A 23989-nucleotide genomic window follows, 5' to 3' on the forward strand; every position below is an offset into this window, starting at 1 on the left:
GAGGGTCTTTTCTTTGAATTTAGTGTTGGCTTTTCTCCAAACATGGCGGTTTTGATTATGACCAAATAAATCTATTTTTGACTCATGTGTATAGAGAATGACTTTCCAAAAGGCCTTTGGTTTGTCCAAGTAGTCTCTGGCAAAATTTAAATGGGTAGCTTTCTTCTTTTTTGAGAGAAGAGGCTTCCTTCTAGCAACCCTCCCATAAATGTCATGTCTGTTTAATTTTCATCTGATTGTAGACACATGTACATTTTCCCCAGAAGCTGCCAGAGAGGTCTGCAATTCTATAGAGGTGATGTATGGGTTGGCCTTTACATCATGTATTATTTTTCTGGTGATTCTTGATGATAGTTTTGATGGGCTTCCACTTCTAGGCAGAATTGAGCTTATGTTGAATGCCCTCCATTTGTAGATGATTTCCTGATGTCCTCAAATATCATCATTTCTCTTGCCATTGTTGGTCTTTGTGGGTACACCTTGGTACTTCAGTGGTTTGGTTGGTTTCCTCCTTCTTTCACTCTCTTTCAGTGTTCTCTAATCAGTGTTTAGAGAAACCCCTTTCCTAAAGATGTCTAATTTGATTGGTCTGCTTAACTGATTGATTAAGCATGCAAATGTGTTACCCACTTGACTTTACCCATGCAACTGGGGGTTCACTTAATTTTGCACATACACTAATTCTATCTTTCATATAGTTTTTTGGCTACTTAAACTATTCCCTCTAAACAAACACATGCAGTTGATAAACATACACCTGACATTTAATATATAAAAGACTGGTGATAAAATAAGAAAATTGTGGTAAAACAACAGAAAACTCTGAACTGTACAAGGGGTTCACAAACTTATATACTATATACTGTATATATGTGTGTGTGTGTGTGTGCGTGCACCTGGTCCCTCTCCTGCTTGAGCTCCTCCTGCTCCATGCTCTGCTCTATCTCACATAACAGCGAGTGACTGTTAGAGCTTAAGCCCTGAAGACTTCTCTCCTCAGTCATCTCTGCTAAGCGGGAACTTAATTGCCGATGAGACACACGCACCTCCTGTAGCTCCAATCGACTCTGCTGCAGCTGAGGACACACAACATAAAATGAAATTGTTTGGCAAGGAAGAGCAAAATGTTTTTAGATAACTTCTAAGCTACACACAAAAAACTTTATTGAGCATGCCTTGTAGCCTGTGGTCTGTTAATATTTAACATGAAAACATTTACATAAAAAATCATAGACAAATCTCAAAAGCACTGAATACAGATAGATAGATAGATAGATAGATAGATAGATAGATAGATAGATAGATAGATAGATAGATAGATAGATACAACTTTGTCATTGCAAAGTACAGGTACATAGCAACAAAATGCTGTTTAGCATCTACCAGAAGTGCAAATAGTAGAAATTGTGCAAATGAACAAGTGCAGATAAATATGTAAATATGTACATCGATACATGTACACATGTACTATATATTTATATATTATATTTATATTATATATATATATATTATATATATATATATTATATTATATATATATTTATATATTATACATTATATATTTATAATTAAAGTTGTTCAGTGTGTGAAAATCACTTATACAGTCTCATTTTAAATCATCAGTTACCTGTAAATCTTTCTCCTGGCATAGCTTCTCCAACACAAGTGTCCGGTCTTTCAGGTTGTCCACGGTGTTCTGCAGCTGCTCATTCTCCTCATGTAATGTGGTTAAACATCTCTCAAGTTCCTGCTTACGCTCAGACAGCATCTTTATCTGAGCCAGATAAATGGACAGAGCACTGGGTCAGATACAATGCCACGGACAACCTAAGCAAGTGCACTCTCTGCTAGTTTTAATATAAACCATACAGTCAATACTGCATAGATATATGGTATACAACGGCATACAACCACTTTTATTTTATTTCAAGTAGGAACTTGACTTTACTGATTTTATCAGAGGAAATAAATAAGCATTGAACTATTTTGCATGCAAACAGAGATACAGTTACATATTTCAGCAAGGGAATAATGTAAGCTAAAATCCTTTATAACAACATACAACACTACCCATAAATTGTAGAGATGTTTTTGACTTTTAGGTGTTTTATGTGGTTAATATCATTCATTAATTCAATTTAAAATCATTTCTGTCTCTGTGATAACTCAACACCCTTATAGAAAGAATGCATAAAATATATAGCATCAGTAATTGAGTTAGCTATGCTATTTTTAATCCAATCTGAGAAGATAATAAACAGAAGTACGCTGAGCATTAAGATGTATAATTTTACTGACATCACACTATGAGACACCCTGTGATATGTATTATATAGTATTAACTATGAACAACAAAAAATATTTAGTATAAAAATATTGCAAAGAAACATAGAGGACCTGTGATGATGTAAATGATTAGAATTGTACCTGAATCACGATACAGATATTTTTTACATAACACAGGTGAAACTAAGTTGAAAGCAGGCAGAAATAAACTACGCATCAAACATGAACTGTTGAACTATTGAATCTTGCTAATTAAGTAGTCAATGATACAGTATATATACACATACTGTATATATTGAATGTAAGCATTTTATATTTTTACACATAATTTATACCATGAACTTTCACCTTCAGAACTTTCACCTGATGGCTACTTTTTGTGACCTCACAGAACAATTGCTCAAGATGTGTCTCTATTATAAATAATTAATAATTCATGAAGCTCTTTTTCAGCTTTTTTACAGTCAAAATTAAACATCAAATGAGTGAAAGATATGCAGAAGAGAAGATTGCAGTTCATGTCCACTTACTTCTAGCCCTTGCTGCTCCCAGGAAAAGAGAATATAAGCAAAATAATTAGAAATGGAATGGTAGAAAGAATTAGGTTAAGCAAAAGCTTTTTAAAAACATAAATGGATATTTTCCAACTAAAAAGAATAGATATCCCCTTCTTAGAATAGATATTGTAGGCTACTATGTGCTAAATTCTTATTTATTTTATTGAGCTAATTAAGAAAATATATATACATATTCCATTATCCTTCACCTCTGCTTGCAGGCTCTCTAATTGTGTCAAGTGCTGGTTTTTGGAGAGGTTCTTTTCTCTGAAATCATCCTGCAATGAATGGACCTGAGTGCACAGCTGTCTTTCCACATCAGCAGCCTGTGGAAGCAACACAAATACACACACGTATTTTTATTGTTTGTAAGCTATACTGTAACGTCCCGTCTGACTCCAGAGCGCCAGAGGGAGCCCTCCCCCGAATTCTGAAACACCCACAAAGAACACTTAGGCAGCGAGCACACTGCATTTTACATGAAGTATCGTTCTTGTAAGAGACATACCAAGCCTTGGATTATGTTCTGTGGATTTATTGTGTATGACCTTTGCCTGTTTCTCTCTGTGTTCGAGCTAGTCTTACGTTTATCGGTTTTGTTTGCCTAGCATTTGTTTTTTGTTTTTGACCCTCACTACGCTTTCTGACTATGAATCTGTTTGCTGTTTTGGTATTAATAAAGCTGCTTATGGATCCTACACCTCCTGCCTTCGGCAAGTCCTTACAGGATACTTCGCCCCCAGTGGATCCAGCAGATATTCCGGCTGTGATATTGCACCAAGTTGCAATCATCCACACATATCAGGAACAAGCGGCAGCATTACAAGCTGCCAATGAACAACTCAGACAACCGCAGCCGATTCCTGTTACCATCCCCCCTCCCGCCATAGCTGCACCATGCACTGAACTACCACGCATGGCTCTCCCAGACAAGTTTGACGGTTATGTTTCTACTGTGGGCAGCCAGGTCATTAAGTACTTACATGCCCGGCAAAACCTTCCTCTTTTAAGGTCAGGGGAGAACTGTTTTGTACCTTGCTTATCTCTGCCTGCCAAGATTCATTATGCTCGAGTGCTATGTTGTCTCAGCACTAGTAGATCTGAAGCGGCTGTCAACTTGATTGACATCAACCTTGTTGAGGAACTACACCTTTCCACCATCTCCTGCACCACCCCTCTGTGAGTGACGGCCGTGAACAACCAGCCAATTAAAAAGGGATACCTAACCCGCCAAACACATCGGCTCACCCTCCAAATTGGAATATTTCATCATGAAAAAAACACCTTCTATGTTATCCTCATCCTGGGCTTCCCTTGGTTACAATGCCACAACCCCCAGGTCTCATGGAAGAAAAAGGAGCTAAAACACTGGTCACCCCACAGTATGGATAACTGCCTTCTGCACATGGAGCCACTTCCTTAACTCGCCACATCCTTTGAAAGTCCTCAAACCGCTACAGCTGCTGATATCCCACAAGAATACCATGACTTCCAGGAAGTGTTTAGTAAAGAGAAGGCAACCCCCCCGCCACCACCCCTGGGACTGTACTATTGATCTTCTACCCAATGACATGCCCTCCAAGTGTCGTGTTTACCCACTCTCATTCCCAGAGAGCAAAGCTATGGAGGAATACATAGAGGAGGCTCTCGCAGCTGGTTACATTCGGCCCTCAACCTCACCAGCGGTGGCCGGTTTTTTCTTTGTTGAGAAGAAAGATGGTGGCCTTCGGCCATGCATCAATTATAGGGGTTTGAACACCATCATTGTACGATACCCCTATCCCCTGCCGTCCGCACTGGAACAGTTAAGAGGGGCCCGAATTTACACCAAACTGGATTTTCAGAGTGCATACAATCTGATTTGAATTAGGGATGGAGACAAATGGAAAACAGCCTTTCACACCACTAGAGGCCACTATGAATACTTCGTAATGCCCTATGGGTTAACCAATGACCCTGCAATTTTTCAATCGTTTATTAATGAAATCTTCAAAGACTTATTGCATACATTAACAACATTCTCGTTTATTCCTCCTCCTATGATGAGCATGTGCATCATGTTTGTTCTGTTCTACGGTGCCATCAGTTATATATTAAGGCAGAGAAATGTGAGTTCCACAGAGACACTGTTACATTCCTGGGATGTTATTTCACATAGAGGGGTCGAAATGGATCAAAGCAAGGTACAAGCTGTCACTAAGTGGCCAGAGCCCACTACAACCAAGGAACTGAAATGCTTTCTATTTGCCAATTTCTACAGGTGCTTCATATGTAACTACAGCACCAACGCCAGCCCCTTAACGTCTCTACTGAAAGGGAAACCCAAGAAACTGGTATGGACCAGTCAAACTAGCACTGCATTCAAGAGACTCAAGCACAGTTTCACCACAGCCCCCATTCTCACCACAGCCCCCAGTCACCCCGATCCTGACCTTTCCTTCATGGTAGAAGTGGATGCTTCCAGCTGTGTGATAGGGGCAGTCCTGTCACAGCTTCACGGAGACCCTGGGAAACAGTCCTTACATATACAAAATATGCCTAAACCTTCCCCTAACCTTAACCATAGCAGTTTTTGTGCTAACCAAGAGCTATTTTACTTATTAGCTGGGCCTATATATTGCTAACATATTGCTTTTTGATTTTTCTTGGATACAATTCCATAAATATACTGGAATGCCATTTCTTTTGTTTTTGCTATATACTAAAGCCATTTGGATTTAAGATCAGAATATGAATATGAGATCAGAATTTCAGCAATAAATTCCTCACATTTACATCTAAATTACTTAGAACACCTTTGAAAGAAAGCACTCAATTTTTAGTTGATCCCTTGCTTGGAATAACTGCATCAAGCTGGTGACCCACTGACATCACTAAACTGTTGCATTCTTCATTTCTAGGCTTGTACTGTGGCTTCTTTCAACTGCAGTTTGTTTTGGGGGTGTCAAGAAACACCTGTCACATCTTTTGATCACTTGAAAAATGTGTGGGTTTAAACAAAAAGTGCCATGTTTAATGTTTTTTTTAACATACACTATATTGCCAAAAGTATTTGCTCACCCATCCAAATAATCAGAATCAGGTGTTCCAATCACTTCCATGGCCACAGGTGTATAAAATCAAGCACCTAGGCATGCAGACTGTTTTTACAAACATTTGTGAAAGAATGGGTCGCTCTCAGGAGCTCAGTGAATTCCAGTGTGGAACTGTGATAGGATGCCACCTGTGCAACAAATCCAGTCGTGAAATTTCCTCGCTCCTAAATATTCCACAGTCAACTGTCAGCTGTATTATAAGAACGTGGAGGTGTTTGGGAACGACAGCAACTCAGCCACAAAGTGGTAGGCCACGTAAACTGACGGAGCGGGGTCAGCGGATGCTGAGGCGCATAGTGCGAAGAGGTCGCCAACTTTCTGCAGTCAATCGCTACAGACCTCCAAACTTCATGTGGCCTTCAGATTAGCTCAAGAACAGTGCGCAGAGAGCTTCATGGAATGAGTTTCCATGGCCGAGCAGCTGCATCCAAGCCATACATCACCAAGTGCAATGCAAAGCGTCGGATGCAGTGGTGTAAAGCACGCTGCCACTGGACGTGGAGACACATTCTCTGGAGTGACGAATCGCGCTTCTCCATCTGGCAATCTGATGGATGAGTCTGGGTTTGGCGGTTGCCAGGAGAACGGTACTTGTCTGACTGCATTGTGCCAAGTGTAAAGTTTGGTGGAGGGGGGATTATGGTGTGGGGTTGTTTTTCAGGAGCTGGGCTTGGCCCCTTAGTTCCAGTGAAAGGAACTCTGAATGCTTCAGCATACCAAGACATTTTGGACAATTCCATGCTCCCAACTTTGTGGGAACAGTTTGGAGCTGGCCCCTTCCACTTCCAACATGACTGTGCACCAGTGCACAAAGCAAGGTCCATAAAGACATGGATGACAGAGTCTGGTGTGGATGAACTTGACTGGCCTGCACAGAGTCCTGACCTCAACCCGATAGAACACCTTTGGGATGAATTAGAGTGGAGACTGAGAGCCAGGCCTTCTCGTCCAACATCAGTGTGTGACCTCACAAATGTGCTTCTCTAAGAATGGTCAAAAATTCCCATAAACACACTCCTAAACCTTGTGGACAGCCTTCCCAGAAGAGTTGAAGCCGTTAGAGCTGCAAAGGGTGGACCGACATCATATTGAACCCTATGGATTAGGAATGGGATGTCACTTAAGTTCATATGCGAGTCAAGGCAGGTGAGTGAATACTTTTGGCAATATAGTGTATCTAGATGTAAATATCAAGAAATTAAATCAGAAATTCTCAACTGTCTCATATTCATCTTTTGATCTCAAATCCAACTGTCTTCAATGTGTCACAAAAAAAGAAGAATTGGTCTTGTTATTCTAGTGTTTTTGGAGGACGTCTGTAATTCTTGGACCACATACATTAGACACTAACACAGTGATTAGTAATCAATTTTACAACCCACTGGACATGGAAACGTTGTGTTGTAAGGCTCACCTTAATGGCTTGTGTGTTTACATCAACATATAATAGCGCAAGAACTTTCCAATTACTGCTCATCACTAGTCGAGTTTGTGACTGTTAGATGCCAACCATTTTATTTACCACAGGAATTCACCACTATTTTTATTGTTGGAGTGTACATTCCCCACAGTGCTAATGCTAAAGAGGCGAAATCTGTGTGAAATCTATGGGGCTATTAGTGATCTGCAGAATGCTCACCTCAATGGACTGTTTATTATCGCAAGAGATTTCAACCATGTAAATCTCAAATCGGTGCTTCCTAAATTCAATAAGCATGTGGACTTGTTTACAAAAACATCCCAGGCGGATGCTGCGTGGAACCCCACTCCCACCTTGGCTACCCAGACCGCATCTCTGTTATGTTGATTCCAGCACACAGACTGCTCATCAGACACTCTAAACTGGTTCTGAAGCAGATAAAAACCTGGCCAGCAGGAAGTCCAGAGACTTTGACTTTAGAGTAGGTGACAAGGCGGCTTTAAGAACAGCAAGGAACAAACTGTCCTTGCTCCATCAAAGTGACAAAGTGTGCAGATGCCCACAGAATCCACAGCCACTTCTGTGATAGCAGCAACACCCGTCACATGTGGCAGGGCATCCAGGCAATCACTAACTACAGGACAACTTTACCTGCCTATGACAGTGATGCCTCCCTTCCAGATGTGCTGAGCGACTTGCAGAACAATGTGGTTGGTGAGGAAGAGCACCCCTCCTCCCAATGACCAGGTGCTATGTCTAACCACATCTGATCTGAGGATAACTCTATGAAGAGTTCCCAGACATCATTCCTAGCACAGGGAATGCTAGTGGATGATTTCATTGACATCTTCAACATTTTCCTGAGCAGTGCTGTTGTTCCTACATGCCTAAAGTCCACCACCATCATCCCTGTGCCAAATAAAATCTACATTGTCCTGCCTCAATGTCTATTGACCTGGCTGTGTGTCCTGCTGGAAAATCCTCAGAGTTGGAGAACATTGTCAGAGCAGAAGGATGCAGGTTTTCTTCCAGAGCAACCTTGTAGGTGGCTTGATTCATGTGCCCTTTACAAAGACGAATGTGCCCAATTCCAGCCTTGCTGAAGCATCCCCAGATCATCACCGATCCTCCACCAAATTTCACAGTGGGTGCGAGCTTGTAGGCCTCTCCAGGTCTCTGTCTAACCATTACATGAACAGGTGTTGGGCAAAGCTGAAAATTGGACTCGTCAGAGAAGATGACCTTACTCTAGTCTTTTATAGTCCAATCCTTATGGTCTTTTGCAAACCTCAGCCAGGTTCTTCTTTGCTTCTTATTGATGAAGGGCTTTTTTGTAGCTTTGAATGACTTTAGCCCTGCCTCTAGGAGCCTGTTTCAAACCGTCCTCACCATGCACTTCAGGTCACTTTATGTCATCCTACAGTTGGTGAGTGACATTCAAATGAGTTGGAGGCTATCCTAGTCAGTGGGGTGTTGTTTTTGCCCTCTGCCAGTCTATAACTTTTTTCTATCCAATGTCTGCAGTTTTTGATTAACTGCTGTTTTGGAAATTCTAAGGATGGAAGCAACCTGATGCTCACTGTATCCCTCTGCAAATAAGATTTGGTTCAGGTGATCACCTAATTAGTACTTCATTAAGCAGAATGAGGTGTTAGAATTCAACAGACACTGGAATGGAATGGCTGACATTTATGTATTTCTGCCCAGTTACTAGTGTGTGCTTGGACTGTATTTGTGACTAAGTAGTCAAAGGTCTGTCTATCTGAAGGGGAAAGATGGTTCTTTACAGGCAGTGTCACTGCATAGCTCCCTCACATTCTTATATTTTATTATATTCTAGAATTATGATGGAGAAAATAATACCTGTGCCATACACAGTCTGTGACTCTGATTTCATGGAAAAATATAGAATTTCTCATCAATACCCCCATATACAAGCACATTTGTTATCTTTGTCAATTAAGAACATCTCCAGAATGTTCACAGATTCTTATCAAAGCCCACTGGTCAGTCAGGATCAGACTATTACTTATTACAGTGCTGAGACCAGTATGCAATCATTTGCATTAATTAAACTGCACTCTTAAGCAAAGTCTCACATTTTTGCTGACCATTATGCCAAATCTGGCCTTCCTATGCAGTTTCTTTCTTCTATGCTGCCTGAGACAAAACTTCAGAATTCCTGAGAATTCTTCAAAGACAGCATTTACATGTTTCCCTCAGAAAGTGTTTCTGATTAATACTTTTTCTTCTTCAAAACAGTCTGGAGATGGACACTATATTAATTTTTAACTAGAGAAATAGAGGTACATTTTACATATTTTATGTATGACCTTTACTCAGTAATTTGTTCACAGAAAACCGCAAAGTTACAGACACAACTATGTTATTTTACAAACACAGATAGATATATACTCTTTTCCCCAAAACTCTTAACATGATTAATTAGTTTAGTTAATTTAGTTTAATTTAGTTTTTTGGTGCAGTGTTTTTTTTTTGTATGTTTCAGCTGTCTCTTTGTCACAATTTCACACTCATCTGCTTCTGTTTTTATATCCCCTACCTCAGTCCAATCTAGTTATTATTTTTGTTATTACTGTGGGGAATATAGACTGCACAACAATGCTCAAATATCATTGATCTCCAAACTATATTATATTTTCTATACACGTCTAAATATTTCTGTTAATATGGTAAAAATTGCTGGCAAATTATATTTGTAGACATTGTTCTAAAAATGGAAAGTTTAACTCTCAGAGAGCACACGGAATATCTCAGGACACATTTACAGAGAGAGACGATCAGAGCTTGGTATGTCAAGAGAAAGGAGGCCAATCAGATTTGTCACCAAGGACACAACCATAGTGTAATAATAATAGCAACACAACAATATATTTTACTGCAAAATATTATTTTCATTTCTAAGAAATGCAAAAAAGAGGCTTCATATAATCTCATTTTTTACAATTTTTTTTCTAAGAATTTCCAGGTATCAAGTCCCACATAGTATCTAGCTGTAAACATAAATGTACCGTCTTATTGTCTCCAAATGTGCATGTTGACACAATCCTATTTGCTCCATGTCTGAAAAAAAAACAAAAACGTCTGAAATATTAGCATGAAAAAGAATCAAAGATGGAGTGCTACATGCATGTAGCCTCCAAAACAACTGCCTTTATAATCAAATTTACAGGAAAAAACAGACCATAACTTAAATTATGATTTCAGATATGATGCTGCACTAGAGATTTATAGTTTGTTTTTTGCTTCAAATCAGTAATGCTTGACTGGGTTCATGTGTCCATGTTGTGACTTTTTCATTCAAACTGAAAGACGTTAAACTTGTGTTGTCTTTTGAGTGCAATTTGTTCTTTGATTATCTAATGTGTGCTTAGTCTGTCTACTTTTTTATTCACTAGGAGAAATAATCCACTCCATTCACTTTCATTACACCAGCGAAATGAATCCATAACATGACTACTAATGGAGAGAAGCATTACTGTAGCAGTTTAAAAGAAAATATCTCAAATTGAGTTCAAATCCAGTGGGCATGTCACTCTGTGTAATCACCTGACAATGGTCACTGATCAGCTGCACGATAGATCAGTGCTGGGTTTGTTACACCTAGCCCACAGTGTTGCTTCATACCAGTCTGTACAAGTGTGTTGAATACCGAAAAGAAAGTCTGCCTGTCAAAACAGAAAAAGGAAAATATATTCACCCAAACAACTACAAAACCTGGAAATAAATATAAGCAGAAATAAACAAATCCTGGAAGAGCTATAGTCACATGTGGATCATCACCTACAGTACACATGTGGACCATCTGCTCTTTTAACTTGCTTTCTTATTTGAAGTAACACTAGAAGCATATGGTAACACAGTGTGTTATGGGAAATGTGAGTAAAACATCAGTTGTTCTCATTGCACACCTAGTCCTCTGTGGGACTGACTCAGTATGAAGCCTCACTTACCAAAGACCAGGAACCTGTTTATATGTTGCTCATACAATGTGAATATAAGTACATGCAGGCCCTTACAAAGGATATACCTTTACAGTCAACCTGCTACACTTGCATTGACTCTAATTTTGTGCTGGCCTGATAAAATAATTTGACCATTAAAGTGTTTAGTGCATTTCAGATTATTGATCTGATACAATTCAGAATATTTGGGTAACACTTTATAATATAAAATATCCTACAATATAAAATTATACAATATCCTCCCCACAGCTGTAATTCTATGCTGACCATAAATCTCCACAGAAACCCAGTTTAATTGTCCTGGGCCTAGTAGTCTCATTCTACGCATTCTTCTGTTCATATGTAGAACTACCCAATCTGTCCCATGTGCCAAACTAAAGTTTTTCACTCACTCTGCTGAGCTGCTCAAGCAGACTGTAGTTTTGTTCTGAGAGCTCGGTGATGGTGCGTGTCTTGTCCCGATCAGCCTCGCGCAGCTGTAACTTATGCTTCTCTAGCTCACCCTTGAGCTGCTGCACATCAGTCTCCAACTCAGCCACTCGACCTTCCCACTCGCCTTCCCTCCTCTCCAAGCGCTGCTGCAGCTCATGCTTCTCCTGCTCCAGATTCTGCAGACAAGATGCAAATGCAAAATTAAGCCACACATTCTTGCAAATCCTCAGTGACTGGTTTGACCCTGAGCTCAAGTCACTATATATTTGGAATTTGCCATTTTCTCATCATTAACAGATGGATTTCCAGGCTCGGATTTATCCGTATTTACATAAGTATTTACATCACAGTACACATATGGAAACTGGCAGTAGTTAATAAATATGAAGTATGAAGAGATTTTAGAAAAAAGTGTTAATGGTTGTAGTGAGATGTGATGAGTGCAATGCGAGAGTGTTATCACCTGTCACACACAGGTGAACTATTGTACAATATTATTGCAAATAGTATGAATGACATCCTGTAATGTTCTCTGTGACAACGAATGAGCACCACTGACTCTGTAGTATATTGTAGAGGGGGTGAGATGGATTGTCTATGATGGAGAGCAGTTTGTTCAGTGATCTCCTGTTCCTCACTGACTCAAATTTTTCCAGTTTGTGTCCAATGATAGATCTAGCCTTGCGAATTAGCTTGTTTATCCTGCTGGGATCCCTGGCACTGATGCTGCCCCTCCTGCAGACCACAACACAGTAAATGTCACTCGCCACCACAGACTGCTCATTACCTTCTTGTATACAGCGTCAGTGTGGGTCCTCCAGTCCAGTCTTTCACCCATATACTTGAAGTTGTCAACAATGCCAACCTTCTCGCTCATAATTATGGGCTCAATCAATGTTTTAGTCCTCCTAAAGTCTACCACCATCTCTTTGGTCTTCATCACATTTAGGAGCAGGTAATTCCTAGTGTGTACTGATAGTCTGAGGTGTATAGAGTGAACAAAAATGGATACAGGACAGTCCCTTGAGGTGCTCCTCTTTTACTGACCACTGTGTCAGACAGGGAGTCCCCCAGTTGCTGACAGGTAGCCAACAATCCAGGAGATGGTGGATGAGCTGACACCCATTCTAAGCAGCTTCTCACTCAGCAAGAATGATTGGATGGTGTGAATCCATGTGTATGTGTATGAATATGTGTATGCCCAGTGAATATGAATATACACTATATTGCCAAAAGTATTTGCTCACCCATCCAAATAATCAGAATCAGGTGTTCCAATCACTTCCATGGCCACAGGTGTATAAAATCTAGCACCTAGGCATGCAGACTGTTTTTACAAACATTTGTGAAAGAATGGGTCGCTCTCAGGAGCTCAGTGAATTCCAGCGTGGAACTGTGATAGGATGCCACCTGTGCAACAAATCCAGTCGTGAAATTTCCTCATTCCTAAATATTCCACAGTCAACTGTCAGCTGTATTATAAGAACGTGGAAGTGTTTGGGAACGACAGCAACTCAGCCACAAAGTGGTAGGCCACGTAAACTGACGGAGCGGGGTCAGCGGATGCTGAGGCGCATAGTGCGAAGAGGTCGCCAACTTTCTGCAGTCAATCGCTACAGACCTCCAAACTTCATGTGGCCTTCAGATTAGCTCAAGAACAGTGCGCAGAGAGCTTCATGGAATGGGTTTCCATGGCCGAGCAGCTACATCCAAGCCATACATCACCAAGTGCAATGCAAAGAGTCGGATGCAGTGGTGTAAAGCACGCCACCACTGGACTCTAGAGCAGTGGAGACGCGTTCTCTGGAGTGACGAATCGCGCTTCTCCATCTGGCAATCTGATGGACGAGTCTGGGTTTGGCGGTTGCCAGGAGAACGGTACTTGTCTGACTGCATTATGCCAAGTGTAAAGTTTGGTGGAGGGGGGATTATGGTGTGGGGTTGTTTTTCAGGAGCTGGGCTTGGCCCCTTAGTTCCAGTGAAAGGAACTCTGAATGCTTCAGCCTACCAAGACATTTTGGACAATTCCATGCTCCCAACTTTGTGGGAACAGTTTGGAGCTGGCCCCTTCCTCTTCCAACATGACTGTGCACCAGTGCACAAAGCAAGGTCCATAAAGACATGGATGACAGAGTCTGGTGTGGATGAACTTGACTGGCCTGCACAGAGTCCTGACCTCAACCCGATAGAACACCTTTGGGATGAATTAGAGCGGAGACTGAGAGCCAGGCCTTCTCATCCAACATCAGTGTGTGACCTCACAAATGCGCTTCTGGAAGAATGGTCAAAAATTCCCATAAACACACTCCTAAACCTTGTGGACAGCCTTCCCAGAAGAGTTGAAGCTGTTATAGCTGCAAAGGGTGGACCGAGTGGACCATAGTGTATGTATGTGAATATGTGTATGCCTAGTGCCCTGTGCTTTCATTCTGGGTATTTGCCACCTTCTGCCCTGTGTTGCTACTACAAACTCTGGATCCACTGTAACCCTGCCAAGGGTAAAGCAGCTCCTGAAGATGGATGTACAAATAAATAAGATTCCAGATTAATTAATTGAAGATTGCTGTAAGACTACAAGTTTACTGTCCTGTCCTACCTACAATTCTCACCATGGCTGACGTGAGAAGAACTCTATGCAGAGTTAACCCACGGAAGTCTGTTGGACCAGACAACATTCCTGGCAAAGTTCTCAGGGAGTGTGCAGAGCAGCTAGCAGATGTCTTCACTGACATCTTCAACATCTCGCTGAGCAGCTCCATCATCCCTACGTGCCTCAAGACAACAACCATCGTCCCTGTGCCAAAGAAGTCTACGGTTTCCTGCCTCAATGACTACCATCCCGTCGCACTCACACCAATTGAGATGAAATGCTTCGAGAGGCTCGTCATGTGGCACATCAAGTTACAGCTACCACCCTCACTGGACCCCTTGCAGTTTGCGTATCGTCCTAACCGCTCCACGGACGACGCCATCACCACAACCCTCCATCTGGCCCTCACACACCTGGACTGTAAAGACTCCTACGTTTGAATGCTGTTCATAGATTTCAGTTCAGCATTCAACACAATCATCCCTCAGCAGCTGATTGAGAAGCTGAGTCTCCTGGGCCTGAACACCTCTCTCTGCAACTGGATCCTGGATTTCCTGACTGGGAAACCTCAGTCAGTCCGGATCGGGAGCAGTATCTCCAGCACCACCACACTGAACACTGGAGCTCCTCTGGGCTGTGTGCTCAGTCCATTGCTGTTCACTCTGCTGACTCACAACTGTGCAGCAATGCACAGCTCCAACCACATCGTCAAGTTCGCTGATGACACGACCGTGGTGGGTCTCATCAGCAAGCATACAGAGAGGAGGTGCAACATCTAACAGCCTGGTGCAGAGCCAACAACCTCTCCCTGAACGTTGACAAGACCAAAGAGATGGTTGTTGACTTCAGGAGAGCACAGAGTGACCACTCTCCGCTGTCCATTGACGGATCCTCGGTGGAGATCGTCAAGAGCACCAAATTCCTTGGTGTCCATCTGGCGGAGAACTTCACCTGGTCACTCAACACCAGCTCCATCACCAAGAAAGCCCAGCAGCGCCTCTACTTCCTGAGGAGGCTGAGGAAAGCCCATCTCCCTTCCCCCATCCTGACTGTGTTCTACAGAGGGACCATCGAGAGCATCCTGAGCAGCTGCATCACTGCCTGGTTTGGGAACTGCACCGTCTCGGATTGCAAGACCCTTCAGCGGATAGTGAGGACAGCTGAAAAGATCATCAGAGTCTCTCTCCCCTCTATCACAGACATTTACACCGCACGCTGCATCCGCAAAGCTAACAGCATTGTGGCTGACCCCACACACCCCTCACACACACTCTTCACCCTCCTGCCATCTGGAAAGAGGTACCGGAGCATTCGGGCCCTCACAACCAGACTGTCTAACAGTTTCTTTCCTCAAGCCATCAGGCTCCTCAACACCCTGGACTGAACTGTTCTACACTCTCTCACACACGCACACACACACGCACACACACACACACACACACACTCTCACTCAGGACTGAACTGTATATCAACTCTCTGTCTCTCTCACACACAGATACACACACACTCTCTCTTGACTGTGTGAACATGCACACACAATTTATATTGTTCATACTTATTGCACTACCTCAACCTGTCATCTGCTGCTATAGTTATATTTATGTTTATTCTATTTGCACTACCTCAACCGCTTCACTACTTCAACCGCTACCCATTTCACTTTCTTATCTTATTTCACTTATGTTCCAGTACACGTTCTTTTCTTTCTTTTCGGCGCTAAGTGTCCTGTGTTCTTTTGTGTTGTCTTTCTTGTATTTATTGTCTTTTGCACTGTCTTGTCTATGCTGTTTGCACCTATCTGCACACTGTGCACTTTACGTGGCTAATGACAATCTTCTAGCTCTGTGGTGTTTTTTTTATGTTGAACTTTGTTATTGTATGTTTATGTAGCACCAGGTCCTGGAGAAACATTGTTTCATTTCACTATGTACTGCGCCAGCTATATGTGGTTGAAATCACAATAAAGCTTCTTGAATCTTGAATCTGCATTGAAAACGTTAGAACTTAGAAACAATCAAGTGCTATCCAAAAAACAACCATGGATGACACAAGAAGTTAAGCTCCGATTTATCCTTTAGCCTTCAGTTCTGGCAATGCTGAACTGTACAGTACAGCCAGGTCCAATCTGAAGAGGAGCATCAAAGAGGCAAAAGCAGCCTGCAAGCAGAAAATTGAAGGACACTTCAGTAATGGGGTTCCTCAACAGGTATGGCAAGGCATCCAGCACCTCAAAAACTTTCAGCATGGGTTCAGACATCACCAGCACCAGCAACTCACTGGCAGATCAAATTAATTACTCCTTTGCTTGCTTTGAAGTCAACATGGATGAGACTGAGTCTGTGCTGTTACCATCCACTGACAGCCTGGCATGTTCTGGCAGCCCAGCTGAGGTCAGGAAAGTGCTCCGGAGCATCAACCCTAGAAAGCCCCATGCCATTCTTAAGAAACCTAAACTAGACCCTACAGAACGATCAAATTACAGACCAAACTCAAACCTTCCTTTATGTCTAAAATAATAGAAAAGGTGGTGTTGGCTCAATTATGCTCCATCTTACAGGAAAACAATATCCTTGAAGAATTTCAGTCAGGTTTCAGGCCCCATATAAACTGCGCTAGTTAAAATCACAAATTACTTGTTTTTAGCTTCAGACCAATGCTGCATCTCAGTATTAGTTTTACTTGATCTTAGTTCACATTAAATACTATAGATCATGACATTCTCCTAGATCGCTTACAAAATTACACAGGTTTAGATCCTACCTGTCTGATCGATACCTTTTTGTAGATTCAAATGGAGAATTGTCTAGTGTAATGCCAGTGAAATATGGGGTCCCACAAGGATCAGTTTTAGGACCTCTGCTTTTCTCAATATACATGCTTCCCTTGGGTAACATCATTAAAAGATATGGAATTATTTTCCATTTTTATGCTGACAATACCCAGTTATATATCTCATCAACACCAGATCTAAATTGTTTAGATTAGCTGAGTGTGTTAAGGATATAAAAGATTGGATGACCTGTAATTTTCTATTACTAAATCCCGATAAGAGATCGAGAAAGAGAAAAGAGATATTACATATTGGTCCAAAAAGCAGTACACAGAAGCTTTCACAATTCAAGAAGGATGTACTATTACTACTAGCTGCTTATGTACAAGGCTCTAAATGGTTTAGCTCCCACATATCTAACCAGTCTTCTAACATGCTACAGTCCATCCCACTCCTTGAGATCTCAAAACTCTGAACTTCTGGTAGTTCCCAGAATATCAAAGTCTACAAAAAGGGGTAGAGCGTTAGCTCTTAGTATTAATGTCTGGTGACTTAGCCTTCATGTCTGTCACCTTCTGGCTCTCACTTTTAGCTATGCTGTCATAACTAGTTTTGTCAGAGTGCCTGTCTGCACTTTACACATAATCATTATTGTCTTTAAACTTCACATGATCACAAGCATATTTAATATCTTTCTCTCTCTCTCTCTGTCTTTCTCTGTAGAGCAATACATCCCACTCCAGAGCTCCCAGTGTTGTGAGTTTCCAGTGTGACCACTTCTTCTTTCAGGTCCTGCCTGATCCATCCAGACACTCTACCCCTGGTCGGAGTCTCGTCGCTTGGTGGTGCTCACTGATGCTTTGGATGGATCTGTGTGGACAGCCTGTGACCAGGAGACAGCTGTGGACAGAGCCACTTGGGGACTTTCACACCATCACGGATCTGCTGTTACATCTTTCAGCTTGTGACAGCAAGGAATTAGTGCCTATAATGAACTCATAAACTACAGTGACCTAATAATAAGCCCTTGGTTGCTGTTATAGAAAGGACATTATTTAGTTACATTTACATTATTTACTGTCCAGTGTCACCCAAATGAGGATGGGTTCTCTTCTGAGCCTGGTTCCTCTCAAGGTTCCTTCCACTTATCATCACAGGGAGTTTTTCCTCCAGAGATGGACCGGCTACACTTGGATTCTGATTCATGAGGATTTGGATATTCAAAGCAATGATGCCAACCCTATGTGGACTTTGAGGACGACAACAATCTCCTAATTAATACACACAATAAAATTCTGTATCTGCATCACACAACGGCAACTGACTATGCATGACATTGTTCATAATCACACTCTCCAGTGTCACCCAAATGAGTATGGGTCCCCTTTTTTAAAAAATTTAACTGAAATGAACTGAAAAAGTGTTTTGAGAGGCTGGTACTCATCAAATTCAGACAGATCATCACTTCTTGTTTACATATATATATATATATATATATATATATATATATATATATATATAGATCAGACATATGTATATATATATATATATATATATATATATATATATATATATATATATATATATATATATATATGTATATATACACTACTCACAAAAAGTTAAGGATATTTGGCTTTTGGGTGAAATTTATGGAAAATGTAAAAAGTTCACGCTACAGTGATATTATATCATTAAATTAGGGCATTTAATTAGAAGCATGCAATGGTGATTTCCTCATCTCAAACAATTTATTGAAACAAAAGCCAACAACAGTGGTGGGTATACCACAACAAAAAATGTCAATGTCTCAATAATTTGTCATGTTCCATTGACCATCAATTACAGCTTGACAACAGCGTCTCATGCTGTTCACGAGTCGACTTATTGTCTGCTGAGGCATGGCATTCCACTCTTCTTGAAGGGCGGCCCTCAGGTCATTGAGGTTCTGGGGTGCAGGGTTATGAGCCTCTACACGGCGACTCAGCTGATCCCACAGGTTTTCTAAGGGATTCAGGTCTGGAGAAAGTGCAGGCCACTCCATTTGAGGTACCCCAGCCTCCAGCAGCCGTTCCCTAATGATGCGACCTCGATGAGCTGGAGCATTGAAGTAGTCCATGAAAATGAAATTAGGTCTGTGTTGTTCATGCAGGGGCACAATGACTGGATTGATGATGTTATTCAGGTAGTATTGGCTTGTCACTGTACCCTTCACAAGATTAGTTCTGTATTGAGTAGACACACCTGCCCAGACTGTAACACCATCACAACAGTGGCTGATGCATAGCGCTCTCCTTGACGTCTCGTATCATTGGCGGCCATCATTTCTGTTCAACGTGAATCGACTTTCATCAGAGAACAGCACTGAGGCCCACTGGTCCCTTGTCCAGCATAAATGCTCTCTGGCCCGACGCCTGTATCTGGTGGTGTCTAGCATGCAGACCACGCTGAATGCTCTGACGTGACACTTGGGTGCCTCTCACCTCCCTTAAATGTGCCTGAAGTTGAGTGGCATTCATCATCCGGTTCCGCAGGGCACTGTTCACAATGAAGCGGTCATCAACGTGGGATGTGGCCAAAGGACGTCCACTTCTATGCCTTTCTGTGACTCTTCCAGTCTCTCTGTATCTCTGTCACAACCTGCTGATGACACTCTGTGACACTCTAAGCTCAGTTGATCAATTGTTAGGTGTCGTCTTGGTGTCATGATGTCAAAATGTGAACAGCATGATGAAGAGGACTGTTTAAATACCAATTCTAATTGACCAAGAAAATGTATTGGTCGATTCATGGATCAAACACCAGTTGTGAATTTTGCCGTTAAGCACCTTATTAGAGAACAGCAAGTTATGCAAAAAATACTGAAACACTGAACAGTTGGATATGTGCATTCAAAAGTGTAGAGAAGGTCAAATTAAGTTCACCTGTAAAGGTTATAGTGCATTTTAGGTGCATCCTGAAATTTCACCCGAAAGCCGAATATCCTTAACTTTTTGTGAGTAGTGTATATATACAGCTCTGGAAAAAAAATAAGAGAGACCACTGCCCAATCTCCAGATTTGAACCCTGTTGAAAACCTCTGGAATGTCATCAAGAGGAAGATGGATGGTCACAAACCATCAAGCAAAGCTGAGCTGTTTGCTTTTTTCCAGAAAGAGTGGTATAATGTTACCCAACAGCAATGTGAAAAACTGGTGGAGAGCATGGAGCCAAAACGCATGCAGATCGGGGTTATTCCTCCAAATACTGATTTCTTAACGTTATTTAGCCAAAGCATTAACACAATTTGTTTACAAATTATTTGCATTTTCTGCAAATACTGCATGATCTTGGGTTATTTTGATGTGTTGTCATTTCCTTTAAATATACACTCTAAATAACAAGTTATATTTTGAATTTAGGAGAAATATTGTCAGCAGTTCACAAAAATTGAAACAAATCTGTTCATCTCACCAATACATGCACCTGTAAGAAAAAAAACATAAGAAACTGATTATTTTGCAGTGGTCTCTCTTTTTTTCCAGAGCTGTATATATAAATTCTTCTATATTTAAATTCTTCTCTTTTATTTATTTTAATATATTTAATGTACATATCTGCTCACTTTGCACTTGCACATTTTTTTTTTATAGTCAATCATTTTTACTTTGTGATGACATGTTTATACACTGTATTTACAAATGTTATGGCAATAACCTATGTAAATAAATGTTACTAATGATTTAACACGAGTAGCTCTTGGACACCTTAATTTTGTCAAAGTAGCTCTCAGAGGAAAAAAGTTTGCAGACACCTGATTTAAAGTTTCTGTCTCTGACAAGGATGAATGGACTTTGGAGGGTGAGAAAACAGATAAACAATTATAATAATGTTTGTCTGAGTATTAATATGGTAACCCAATATTGTTTACTTTTCATACGCTATTCAACTTGTTTCCACAGATGGTTTGACCTTAGAACGGTAAACTTTTTGCTTTTTTGCCCTGCTTAGTCCTATGTAAGCAGTTGACTCGCTAAACCCCAACGGTAAACCCCAAAGCTTTATCCAGCAACTTTGATATTTTATGTTACAAGTAATTACATTATTACACTATAAAAATACAGTGTGTTGATATGTACAGTTCAACACTGTAAAATGATGTAATGTAACACTAAGATGTTGTATTTGGTAAGAACATCACTTTACTGTAAATGTTGATTACAGTAGTAGACCTATGAAAATGCAGTAATTGGATGGCAACTCAGCTGCCAATATTTTACTGTAAATTTTCAGTGAAAAGTTTTACAGTGTGGAGTATGAAAAGTGACTCAAATGGCAATTCCAGTCAGCTAAATGTCAAGCTTAGTTCCCTGCATAGATTACTCACTGGGTACTTACTAACAGTGACTAAATTATGGAAAAAATTATTGAATAACTTACAACTTACTTAACCCATCTGTCAGTAGTTAACATTACACCACTGGCTCCTCATCAACATGCGTCATATACACTTACCAGTCACTTTAAAAGAACACACATGTATACCTCATTTAACCTCAGTTATCCAATCTTGTGTCAGCAGCACAATGCATAAAAATTTTGTATACACAGATCAAGCACATCAGTTAACATCAAGGATCAGATTAGGGAAAAATATGATGTCATTGACTTTGGTCATGGCATAGTTGTTGTTACCAAATGGGCTAGTTCAGAAACAGATGATTTCCTGGCAAATGTACACACAATAGCCTCCAATGCTCACAAAGAATGGTGTGAAAAACAAAAACAAATCCTGTGTACAAAGGGTGTGCAGGCTGAAACACCTTGTTGATGAGAGAGCTCAAAGGAGAACGAAAAGATTGGTTTGAGCTGGCATGAGGTCTATACTTACTCAAATACTTCTTTAGCTATAGCTATATAGTTAATTATCTTTACAACTGTGATGAGCAGAAAAGCGGCCCAGAACACACAACATATTGAACCTTCAGACATGGGTTACAACAGCGGAAGGCCTGTTCAAGCTAATCTGGCCATTTTTATCTGACCTCTCTTATCAGCAAGTAATTTCCACCTACAGACCTCTCCCTCACTATTTTTTTGGCACCATTCTGTGTAATTTGTGTGTGACATTCACAGGAGATCAGCAGTCATCAACACTATGATCAAAGTCACTGAGATCACACTTTTTCTGCATCATGTTTAATGTGGACATTAAACTGAAGCTCTTGACCTGTATTTACATGAGTAAATACAGTATTTACATATTGCCACTGTATTTACATGAGTGGCAAATTAAATAACTTCATGAATACAGGTTTACAGGTGTTAAGCATTCAAAACAGAAAAAAAATTCCAAGTACCTTTTGAGTAAATCCACATTATTTTGTTTAGTGTTAGTTTGATTGTCATAAACTCCTTCACTGGTTCATTCAATCACCTTTCTTTAGAGGATATGATCAATAATGTAGATGCCAAGGCCAACTCAAGGCCAAAGACATGCAAAAGGCTAATTGATTACTTTTACTTCTTGCTTCGTTTAACTTCTATTTCTTCTTGTAATTAAAATTGCTTTACCTCTAGCTTCTCGTTCAGATCCTTGGTCATTTTTTCATATTGCTTTGTGAGGTCCTGGTTTCTCTCGAGCAGCGCTTTCCCGAGTTTTGCAGCCAGAACCAAATCCTTTTCTTTCTGTCGGAAGAGCGCCAAAAGATCTGCGTCCTGCTCGTTTATGATCAATTCTTCTTCTCGTTCCCGTGTAAGCATGGCCAGTTCTTCCTCCAGGACCGTGCCGAGGCCCCCCGGACCGATGTGAATAGGTGACTGATGTAGATGAATGAACGGAGGCGGATGAGTGAAGTCTCCTCGTGAGGCTGGAGGAGTTTGCGGGTCGCAGTCCGCGCAGGCGCTGTCCAACTCAGCTGGTCCTGAAATTTCGGCCGCAACGGACGAAATGGAATGTAGATTGAGGCCGAAAGCTGACATCGCAAAATAAACCGAGGGATCAAACTGCTCTATAGCCTCTGGCTTTTTAGACTTTTCAGCGGGTCTATGAGATCTGGTCCGCTAAGCGCCATGGAGGATGATGGGGAGATTATGGAATATACCCACTGCCTGCGAATTATTTCATTGCCTTAAGCGTTCATTGCCTTTAGTCATATCGTTAGTCACTCCTGCTTTTAGGACGTCTTCTCTTGTTTGTATGTATATATATATATATATATATATATATATATATATATATATATATATATATATATATATATATATATAATATAAACCCTGTGTCCCTGTAAATCTTCCCGGTAGTCCCAGGGAATCCGTTTCCACAAATAGGATTGCTTTTCGTTTCTCGATTCTACGTTATCCAACTTGACGCACACTCTCCTCCGTTCGATGTGTCCATCTTAATGCACCTGGGTCTTGTGTCGACATAACGGGGGTTACTTACGCCCGTTAGTTTACTAGTACCCTGAAATAAAACACAAATACTGAGACTTCGAGATTTCGATGGCTGTGCGCGATCTCTGCGTACGTCGCACCTACTCCCTGATCGCGCCTGTACCCGTGACGTCAGTCCTACAAACCGTTAACCCATTGGTTGAATTTAATAAGGCCATGTCGGTGCGCTACGTCCCTGACACAGATGCTTTCATATTAATGATATATAGGTAGGGTATGTCCAGAATGGACAAATTCCAGAAACTGCCACTGATTTACCTCCACTCAAGAGGACAGGAAAAACATTGTTGTGTTTTCACAATGTATGTCTAATATGAAATGGCGGTGGAGGGAGTATATCATTTCCATTATTGTGCATATTGTGGGACATCAGAAAAATAAGACAAGTGTTGCTGTAAAACTGGAAATTGCATGA

General features: G+C 40.9%; 1 protein-coding gene across 1 annotated transcript in view; it reads right to left on the reverse strand.

Moving 5' to 3' along the window:
• bicdl1 (BICD family like cargo adaptor 1) overlaps positions 1–23683 on the reverse strand; it is a 42799-nt gene extending 19116 nt beyond the window's left edge. Inside the window, 6 exon segments of the mRNA XM_058389736.1 lie at positions 897–1076; positions 1628–1774; positions 2817–2828; positions 3053–3169; positions 11737–11952; positions 22690–23683. Of these exon segments, the coding sequence (XP_058245719.1) occupies positions 897–1076; positions 1628–1774; positions 2817–2828; positions 3053–3169; positions 11737–11952; positions 22690–23097 (1080 nt within the window). The 5' untranslated portion in view covers positions 23098–23683.
• Between the last annotated feature and the right edge of the window lie 306 nt (positions 23684–23989).

Source organism: Hemibagrus wyckioides, linkage group LG05 (assembly GCF_019097595.1).
Source record: "Hemibagrus wyckioides isolate EC202008001 linkage group LG05, SWU_Hwy_1.0, whole genome shotgun sequence".
Classification (NCBI taxonomy): Eukaryota; Metazoa; Chordata; class Actinopteri; order Siluriformes; family Bagridae; genus Hemibagrus; species Hemibagrus wyckioides.